Raw genomic sequence first — 11,005 nt, 5'->3', positions numbered from 1 at the left:
AAGTATCTATATCCACAGTAAAACGAGTCCTATATCGACATAACCTGAAAAGCCGCTCAGCAAGGAAGAAGCCACTGCTCCAAAACCGCCATAAAAAAGCCAGACTACGGTTTGCAACTGCACATGGGGACAAAGATCGTACTTTTTGAGAAATGTCCTCTGGTCTGATGAAACAAAAATAGAACTGTTTGGCCATAATAACCATCGTCATGTTTGGAGGAAAAAGGGGGAGGCTTGCAAGCCCGAAGAACACCATCCCAACCGTGAAGCATCGGGGTGGCAGCATCATATTGTGGGGGTGCTTTGCTGCATGAGGGACTGGTGCACTTCACAAAATAGATGGTATTATGAGGGAGGAAAATGATGTGGATATGTTGAAGCAACATCTCAAGACATCAGTCAGGACCCCAAGCATACTTCCAAAGATGTGACAAAATGGCTTAAGGACAACAAAGTCAAGGTATTGGAGTGGCCATCACAGAGCCCTGACCTCAATCCTATAGAAAATTTGTGGGCAGAACTGAGAAAGCGTGTGCGAGCAAGGATGGCTACTAACCTGACTCAGTTACACCAGCTCTGTCAGGAGGAATGGGCCACAATTCACCCAACTTATTGTGGAAGCTAGTGGAAGGCTACCTGAAATGTTTGACCCAAGTTAAATCAAATCAATTTATATAGCCCTTCGTACATCAGCTGATATCTCAAAGTGCTGTACAGAAACCCAGCCTAAAACCCCAAACAGCAAGCAATGCAGGTGTAGAAGCACGGTGGCTAGGAAAAACTCTCTAGAAAGGCCAAAACCTAGAGAGGAACCAGGCTATGAGGGGTGGCCAGTCCTCTTCTGGCTGTGCCGGGTGGAGATTATAACAGAACATGGCCAAGATGCTCAAATGTTCATAAATGACCAGCATGGTCAAATAATAATAATCACAGTAGTTGTCGAGGGTGCAGCAAGTCAGCACCTCAGGACTAAATGTCAGTTGGCTTTTCATAGCCGATCATTAAGAGTATCTCTACCACTCCTGCTGTCTCTAGAGAGTTGAAAACAGCAGGTCTGGGACAGGTAGCACTTCCAGTGAACAGGTCAGGATTCCATAGCCACAAGCAGAACAGTTGAAACTGGAGCAGCAGCACGGCGAGGTGGACTGGGGATAGCAAGGAGTCATCATGCCAGGTAGTCCTGAGGCATGGTCCTAGGGCTCAGGTCCTCCAAGAGAGAGAAAAAGAGCATTAGAGAGAGCATACTTAAATTCACACAGGACACCGGATAAGACAGGAGAAGTACTCCAGATATAACAAACTGACCCTAGCCCCCCGACACATAAACTACTGCAGCATAAATACTGGAGGCTGAGACAGGAGGGGTCAGGAGACACTGTGGCCTCATCCGATGATACCCCCAAACAGGAAGGATATCTTCAACCACCAACTTACCATCCTGAGACAAGGCCGAGTATAGCCCGCAAAGATCTCTGCCACGGCACAACCCAAGGGGGGGGGGGGCAGGAAGATCACATCAGTGACTCAACCCACTCAAGTGACGCTCCCCTCCTAGGGACGGCATGAAAGAGCACCAGTAAGCCAGTGACTCAGCCCCTGTAATAGGGTTAGAGGCAGAGAATACCAGTGGAAAGAGGGAAACCGGCCAGGCAGAGACAGCAAGAGCGGTTCGTTGCTCCAGAGCCTTTCCGTTCACCTTCACACTCCTGGGCCAGACTACACTCAATAATAGGACCTACTGAAGAGATGAGTCTTCAATAAAGACTTAAAGGTTGAGACCGAGTCTGCGTCTCTCACATAGGTAGGCAGACCATTCCATAAAACTGGAGCTCTATAGGAGAAAGCCCTGCCTCCAGCTGTTTGCTTAGAAATTCTAGGGACAATTAGGAGGCCTGCGTCTTGTGACCATAGCGTACGTTTAGGTATGTACGGCAGGACCAAATCAGAGAGATAGGTAGGAGCAAGCCCATGTAATGCTTTGTAGGTTAGCAGTACGTTAGCAGTTAAACAATTTAAAGGCAATGCTACCAAATACTAATTGAGTGTATGTGAACTTATGACTCACTGGGAATGTGATGAAAGGAATAAAAGCTGAAATAAATCATTCTCTACTATTATTTTGACATTTCACATTCTCAAAATAAAGTGGTGATCCTAACTGACCTAAGACAGGGAATTTTTACTAGGATTAAATATCAGGAATTGTGAAAAAGTGAGTTTAAATGTATTTGGCTGTCACGCCCTGAACATAGAGAGCCCTTGGTTCTTTCTCTATGGGGTAGTAGGTCAGGGCGTGACTAGGGGGTGTTCTAGTATGTCTATTTCTTTGTTGGTGCTAATATGGTTCCCAATTAGAGGCAGCTGTTTATCGTTGCCTCTGATTGGGGATCATATTTAGGTAGCCATTTCCCCACCTGTGTTTTGTGGGATATTGTTTTGTGTTTGTGCACCACTACTGTTCAAGTTTAGTTATTGGTTTAAAGTTTCACCGTAATAAAGATGTAGAACTTCAATCACGAATGCGCATTGATCCACTCATTACGACGATCGTGACATTGGCTAAGGTGTATGTCAACTTTAGACTTCGACTGTACATGTGTAAATCAAATGTAGGCCTCAATGCAAATATTCCATTGATTCTGATGTACGCACATCTCAACTGTGTTCAACAGTGTTGGATCCTGCCTAGCCATCTGTCTCAAGAGGACCACAATGGAAATAGGTCCCAGACTTTATTGTGTTATCCTCCATGATTTTATTCATGTGCATGTATGCTTTTTTTTTAAATGGTCTAATTAATTAACTAAACTAAAGTCAGAATAGAGTACATAGTGTCTACTGTAAATCAGATGGATGTGTTCAGAAGTAGGGTGGCAGGTAGCCTAGCAGGTAGAACATTGGGCTAGTAACCGAAAGGTCACTGGTTTGAATACCTGAGCCATCTGGGGGTTAAAAATCTGTTGATGTATTCTTGAGCAAGGCTCTTAACCCTAATTTGCTCCAGTGGTGCCATACTACTATGGCTGAACCTATAAAACAACACATTTCACTATACCTATCTGGTCTGTGACAATAAAACATCTATCATGTAGGAAATGTTCAAAATGCAAGGCTTGAGGAAGGGTTCATTTACTGTTTTCTATGACACTACTTCCTGATTTTCAGAATAGTCCACAATACCCTGTTTGTTACTTTAGATTTCTTCCAGCCTTTCCTTTCCTAATACTTCTTCAATGCCCTGCTACTTGTGCTGCAAGCTCTGCACATCTTCTGGGCCTGCCTGATCCTACGCATGGTCTACAAGTTTGTCTTCATGGGCAAGGTAAGTAGACTAAAGTCATCATCATTTACCTTACTGCCTAGTAGGGATTTCATTGGTACCATGATACAGTACAATAATAGATTATTTGTCAGAAGTAGCTTGGTGCTGAATCCTTGAAGTAAAGCCCATAATGATAGAAATTGACACTATACATTATCTTCATTGATTTATTTATTCTCTGTATGGACGTGTTTCATCCTAAACGTTCAACACACAGCAGACAAAACGTGTCCCTACAGAGAATACATGAATCATTGAAGATTATTATGGTGTACAGTCCTTTTCTTTCAATATACAGTAGATATAAGTGTCCCAGAGTACTACCTTTAGAGCATAGTGTTTGTAAGATTTATTGGCATTATCAATAATTTCTCTTCTGTACCATCTGGTAATTGTCCGTTATTTTTTAAAACCCTTTTTCTCCCAAATTTCGTGGTATCCAATTGGTAGTTACAGTCTTGTCTCATCGCTGCAACTCCCGTACGGACTCGGGAGAGGCGAAGATAGATGAGCCGTGCGTCCTCTGAAACACAACCCAAACAAGCCGCACTGCTTCTTGACACAACGCCCACTTAACCTGGAAGCCAGCCGCACCAATATGTCGGAGGAAACACTGTACACCTGGCGACTGTGTCAGCGTCGCCCGGACCGCCACAGGAGTCACTAGTGCGAGATGGGACAAGGACATCCCTGCCGGCCAAACCCGCCCTAACCCGGACGACGCTGGGATAATTGTCCGCCTCCCAATGTGTCTCCCGGTCGCGGCCGGCTGCGACAAAGCCTGCCTTATACCACTGCGCCTCTCGGGAGAGATTTACAACCTTGGCCTGTCACTTAAATATATACAGTGGGGGAAAAAAGTATTTAGTCAGCCACCAATTGTGCAAGTTCTCCCACTTAAAAAGATGAGAAGCCTGTAATTTTCATCATAGGTACACTTCAACTATGACAGACAAAATGAGAAGAAAAAAATCCAGAAAATCATATTGTAGGATTTTTTATGAATTTATTTGCAAATTATGGTGGAAAATAAGTATTTGGTCAATAACAAAAGTTTATCTCAATACTTTGTTATATACCCTTTGTTGGCAATGACAGAGGTCAAACGTTTTCTGTCTTCACAAGGTTTTCACACACTGTTGCTGGTATTTTGGCCCATTCCTCCATGCAGATCTCCTCTAGAGCAGTGATGTTTTGGAGCTGTTGCTGGGCAACACGGACTTTCAACTCCCTCCAAAGATTTTCTATGGGGTTGAGATCTGGAGACTGGCTAGGCCACTCCAGGACCTTGAAATGCTTCTTACGAAGCCACTCCTTCGTTGCCCGGGCGGTGTGTTTGGGATCATTGTCATGCTGAAAGACCCAGCCACGTTTCATCTTCAATGCCCTTGCTGATGGAAGGAGGTTTTCACTCAAAATCTCACGATACATGGCCCCATTCATTCTTTCCTTTACACGGATCAGTCGTCCTGGTCCCTTTGCAGAAAAACAGCCCCAAAGCATGATGTTTCCACCCCCATGCTTCACAGTAGGTATGGTGTTCTTTGGATGCAACTCAGCATTCTTTGTCCTCCAAACAAGTTGAGTTTTTACCAAAAAGTTAAATTTTGGTTTCATCTGACCATATGACATTCTCCCAATCTTCTTCTGGATCATCCACATGCTCTCTAGCAAACTTCAGACGGGCCTGGACATGTACTGGCTTAAGCAGGGGACACGTCTGGCACTGCAGGATTTGAGTCCCTGGCGGCGTAGTGTGTTACTGATGGTAGGCTTTGTTACGTTGGTCCCAGCTCTCTGCAGGTCATTCACTAGGTCCCCCCGTGTGGTTCTGGGATTTTTGCTGGGTGAGATCTTGCATGGAGTCCCAGATTGAGGGAGATTATCAGTGGTCTTGTATGTCTTCCATTACCTAATAATTGCTCCCACAGTTGATTTCTTCAAACCAAGCTGCTTACCTATTACAGATTCAGTCTTCACAGCCTGGTGCAGGTCTACAATTTTGTTTCAGGTGTCCTTTTGACAGCTCTTTGGTCTGGGCCATAGTGGAGTTTGGAGGGTGACTGTTTGAGGTTGTGGACAGGTGTCTTTTATACTGATAACAAGTTCAAAAGGTGCCATTAATACAGGTAACAAGTGGAGAACAGAGGAGCCTCTTAAAGAAGAAGTTACAGGTCTGTGAGAGCCAGAAATCTTGCTTGTTTGTAGGTGACCAAATACTTATTTTCCACCATAATTTGCAAATAAATTCATTAAAAATCCTTAAATGTTTTTTTCCTCATTCTGTCTGTCATAGTTGAAGTGTACCTATGATAAAAATTACAGGCCTCTCTCATCTTTTTAAGTGGGAGAACTTGCACAATTGGTGGCTGACTAAATACGTTTTTGCCCCACTGTGTGTGTGTATGTATATATATGTATGTGCATATATGATGAGCGATGAGGAAAGCGAGCCTGAAGAGTAGGCAGAGAGACTAGCTGGGAACTGAGAAAGGGCACTCTTAATTCCAAACTGGCTTTGCTTGCCAACAACTGTGTCCTGAACAACCTAACCAATCATGGAAATATGAACAGCAGACTGCCCAAAGCGTTTTCTTCTCCATCCACAGTATATGCTGGTAATATATCATTAATATACAATGCATTCGGAAAGTATTCAGACCCCTTCCCTTTTTCCACATTTTGTTACACCCTTATTCTAAAATGGAATAAATACATAAAAATCCTCATCAATCTACACACAACCCCGTAATGACAAAGTGAAAACCGTTTTTTAGAAATGTTTGCAAAAACAGAAATACCTTAAGTATTCAGACCCTTTACTATGAAACTCAGTCACACAGCCAAGACAGCGCAGGATTGGCTTCGGGACAAGTCTCTGAATGTCCTTGAGTGGCCCATTCAGAGCCCGGACTTGAACTCAATCAAACATCTCTGGATGTGTGCAGTGACACTCCCCATCCAACCTAAGGGCTTGAGAGGATCTGCAGAGAAGAATGGAAGAAACTTTCCAAATACAGGTGTGCCAAGCTTGTAGCGTCATACCCAAGAAGACTTGAGTCTGTAATCGCTGCCAAATGTGCTTCCACAAAGTACTGGGTAAAGGGGCTGAATAATTAAGTAAATGTGATCAGTTTTTTAAATTTTTTAATACATTTGCTAAAATGTCTAAAAACCCTTTTTTTCATTATGGGGTATTGTGTGTAGATTGAGGGAATTTAAAAAAAAAATCAATTTTAGGATAAGGCTGTAATGCAACAAAATGTGATCAAGGGGTCTGAATACTTCCGCTCAGGGATTTCACCATGAGGCCAATGGTGAAATACATCAGTTGGATCAACAGCATTGTAGTTTCTCCACAATACCAACCTAATTGACAGAGGGAAAAGAAGAGAGCCTGTATGCACTATAAATGGCTTATATATTGTCAATGCAGTCCATTTGTCATTTAATTTACAGTTTAAGATAATACTTCACTGCAATTGAAGTACATTACTGTTTACTGCACTGTCAAAATAATGGTCTGGCCAAACAAGAACACTGGTTTTACTTTTAGATCAAAAGAAACAACCTAGTAATCTATGGCCTTTTTTGTTCATTATACTAACAACTGACATTAATAACACAAGTATGATGGTAGAATTTAGAAAAATGTATACATTTAAACAATTAGCTTTTTATTAAAATTAAGGATATCTCAGGCAACATTGACAGCCTCTAGAATTAAATGTGCAGTTACTCTAGCTTTGTGGTTTTAGCTGACAATTTATACAAACTTCCCAAGCATTCTCATTTTTTGTCATCAATTTGTCATACTGGCCATATTCCTTGTTAGAATTGTGATATCGCCCTCTAGTGAAGAAAATGAGAACATGCCTATTCGTTGGGGCGGGGGCCTTATGGAGCAGCGTCATGACCAGGCATTTAACATTTTATAAGAAAAAAATAATGTTTTTCTATAATTGTTTTATATGAATATCCCTGTGACAACAGAGAGGAGTTTGCAGCATGTTTCACCAATAGGTTGTTTTACTCTGTGCTACTGAACTTGAATACTTTCACTTTGTCACAAGCACTTGTTAGAAAATATGACAATGTTTTAGATTCTGTCTGAATCTATAACTGGAAAGTCTCAATTGATACAATTTTACTACTCATATTGGTTACAGGAGCTTTTGCAAAAATGTGATGTCATTGATTGACAAAATGTTCAAGCACTAAAGACATGATACTACTGTGCTGTGAAAAGATGGGGGTTTGGAATTACTCTTTTGCCCAGAGACGTGTCAATCACAATCATCTCTATCTCACACTGGAATAAGAGATCTGTATGAGCTTGTCATGCAATGACAGCGATAATCATATGGGATTACTAAAGCACATACCGATCTGGGACCAGGGTAGGAACACACTTCTTTGAGACTGACTATGTTGTTACCAGGGTCTAGGTGTGTCTCACACTCTTAATGCTGCTTTTGTACTGTAACACCAGTGTTACACCCTTATGTTATACTAGGGACATGTTGTTTCCATAGCTAGGGCTGACAGTGAGGCCTTGTGAAGAGCAGAATCAACAACCTCTGCTTAACCAAAACACTTGCTTTGTTTTGAAGGTATTAAAGTTCACAGTTGTAATGCTCAAACACATACAAAAATATCTTCTTAGCAAAGAGCAATTTCTTAATCAAGAATTTAGCTAGAACTGTCTGGGAGTGGTCTGAGTGGGGAGGGGAAAACTGAAAACTAGCTGTTATTGGCAGAGAGGTTTGGAACTCTTGGTCTATTAACTGTGAAATTGTGAAAATTATGATAATTCCCTTTTAAGAGCTGTTTGAAAAGACCGCCTGAAATGTTTGACTATTTTGGTGGGATGAAGGGCATTATCAGCATGTTCAAATGTTCACAACCTCATAGTGTGGAAATGTACTGCATATATAAAACATGGGGAAATCACATTTTTGACTGCGCTGGGCCTTCCATCATGATTATTGGATGTTTATTTTATTACAAGTTCTATTAGTGCAACGATACAAATGGCAATGACACACATCTTGTTCTGAATGCACACATAAGTTTGTTCACTCTGGCCAGTTCAACAAAATCAATAAATAACCTTTATCAAACTATTGATAAATGTGTTTGTACCTTTCCATTCAAAAACAAAATCAATAGCTGATAAGTGTCTGACCATTTCAATAGAATATCTCTTATATTGGGGAGAGGGAGTTGGTGAGAAGGATGTGAACTGCTAAATGATTACTGGCAACTCACCAGTGTCATGTGACCAAGCGCATGGTAACACAGCCACGGACAGGCACAGGACAGGGTATGGCATTGTCTATTTCCATGCAGGTGTCGATGTAAGGATCCATCAGTACCATGTTGGGGAATGCTTTGTTCATCTTTCGCTCGCTCAGCAGGTAGATCTGCCCATTGACTGTGGTGCAGCCACCAAAGAACTTTCTGTCCAGACATTCTTCTTCTAGAACTGTCCATTCGTCTGTCTCCACATCTAGCCGCAATGCCTGACCTCCCAAGAGATAGAGGGCCCCGTTGAGCACTGTTGCAAGAAGGTCATACCTATGGGACATAAATCTATTTTTATAAGGAACCTGCCCCAGACAAAAGTCTGTTGATGCAACCTAGCTAGTTCCATGACTTTCAACCTAGCAGAACTAGTGCAAGCTCTGATTTCACTTACCTGGGCAGAGGGGAGTAGGTGACCACGTCCCATTGGTCGTCCTTCACCAGGTATCTCTGAATGCCACTGTACACCTCCCCATTCTCATCCAGTCCACAGGCGACATAGATACACAAATCGCGAGCAACGGTGGCAGCCCTATCCACAGCCCGCACCATGGGGCTGACATCCTCCCAGACCTGTGCTCCCAGCGGCAGCTTCTCCACATGGGCCACAGGCCCCTCGTCCATGGTGCCCCCCAGGACATACAGCTCCTGCCCCAGGCCCACAGAGCAGTGGCTGTGCCTGGACTTCTGCAGCGGAGGGCCATCCACCCAGCGCTTGTTCCCACACTGGAATATCCGCACCCAGTCCACGCTGTACCAAAAGATCTCATCACGGAAGTTTCCTCCGGTGACTACAATGTTTTCTCCTGGGAGAGGAAGAAACAAGAGCCTGGCATAAATTACTTGAATTATGACTCCTATGGCTTATTCAAGTATACATGCTCCCGATAGCATACTGATAGTAAGTTCATGGATCACTTTAGCTGACTTAATTTATTCAGAATAAGAAAGGGTGTCAAATTGTCAAATCATTACCTACTGCTGCCACAGAGTACTGTGTGAGATTCTTCCTCTGAAGTGGTGCATGGGACTGCCATCTCCCACTGTGGGGGTAAAACTGGTAGAGAGACTGTTTGTCCTGGTCATGGGGCCCTCCGAGTATGTACAGTGTCTCGCTGGCCCGAGGTATGGACCTGCCCATAGACCAGCTAGTAGGAAAATTGTCATTCAGTTTACAGATGAGTTTGGCTTGTGGGTCAGATCCTTTGAGCCTGGTAAGCAGATCAGTGATGTAAGGCAGAGACAGGCTCTCTAGTCGCACCAGCTCCACCAACTCCATGAAGTCCTCCTCCCGACTGGGGTCAAAGGTTGCCCAGCGTAAGGTCATCTCCAAGGCTTGATCCTCCCTGGATACAAATAGTTTATCACTGGCAAGAAGGTCCGCCACACTCTCCTTAGACAGATACATGAAGTCCTCCTCTGTTGCGATAGCAGGTAGGTGGGTTAGAGCCACCTCACGTGCTGCTGTGTAGAGCTCCCGGCATCCCAGCTGCCAAGCGTAGGACATCATGCCCAAGCAGTTGCTTAGATGCAGCTCTCTCTCCAGGAACTTGCAGCATAGGAGCCTGGGTCTCTCCAGCTGGAGGAAGTCTGCTGTCTCTAGGATCCTCAGGACATTGTCTCTGCTGAGAGATAGCTTGGATGTCTGGGTGTATTCCATCAGGACATGAAACTGGTCCGCACCCACACCTTTGATCTCAACGTGGCACTTGCCACTCTCTCTGCCGCCGCCATAGAAAAGTGCACGGAAATAGGGGCTCTGAAGAGCCAGCTGTTGACGGTTCACAAAGAAGGATTCTGTCTCTATGTGAAGAACTGTGTCAGGTATCTTCACATTTATCTCAGCCTCCTCGTTGGAACTATTGTTATCGGGGCATAACACAGGAGAAGGTGTTGCTCTTACAGTATACGGCACCAGCTCTGGATTTCTGCAGGCCATGTCACAACAGCCACGGTCCTCCCCTCGTCTTACTTTCTCTGGTGCGACCTTTCTCTGGTTCTCTGTTGGCTACCAATGGGGAAAATAGGTCAGGTCAGTTTGCAAAACACAAGCTAAATATAACTGTGGCCTATGTGCCAACCAGACAGCAGGCATACCAAACTATTTGTTGTGGGTGAAAGGGGTTTGTAAAGACCCATGTAATAACATTGAATTATAATGTTGGCTCCTTTATAAATCGCAGCTTTATGTGTTAAATAGAGAATTATCAATTTACATGTTTTTTTGTAGCCCCTGCATGTGACCCCTGCTCTTTCCCGAACATGAGAGATTTCTGCACAGAGGGAAATGAATAAATATCAGGTCAGGTTTTTTTCTATGAAACATATTTAGACTATGGAAAAAAACACCTCTTTATTATTAATAGAATATTCTAT

The 11,005-nt window shown here is 43.4% G+C and overlaps 1 protein-coding gene across 1 annotated transcript; it reads right to left on the bottom strand.

Moving 5' to 3' along the window:
- Positions 1 to 8,301: 8,301 nt before the first annotated feature.
- On the bottom strand, positions 8,302 to 10,632 carry LOC112253329 (kelch-like protein 23). The gene is made up of 3 exons (XM_024425329.2): positions 9,605 to 10,632; positions 9,024 to 9,435; positions 8,302 to 8,902 (listed from the first exon to the last, which is right to left on the bottom strand). The coding sequence occupies exons 1-3, from the start codon at positions 10,566 to 10,568 to the stop codon at positions 8,599 to 8,601; spliced, it is 1,680 nt and encodes a 559-aa protein (XP_024281097.1). The 5' UTR covers positions 10,569 to 10,632; the 3' UTR covers positions 8,302 to 8,598.
- Positions 10,633 to 11,005: the final 373 nt, after the last annotated feature.

This window comes from Oncorhynchus tshawytscha, linkage group LG06, assembly GCF_018296145.1.
Source record: "Oncorhynchus tshawytscha isolate Ot180627B linkage group LG06, Otsh_v2.0, whole genome shotgun sequence".
In the NCBI taxonomy this organism is placed as follows: Eukaryota; Metazoa; Chordata; class Actinopteri; order Salmoniformes; family Salmonidae; genus Oncorhynchus; species Oncorhynchus tshawytscha.
Note: the sequence above shows the minus strand (reverse complement) of the source record. Positions and strands in the feature narration are given on the sequence as shown.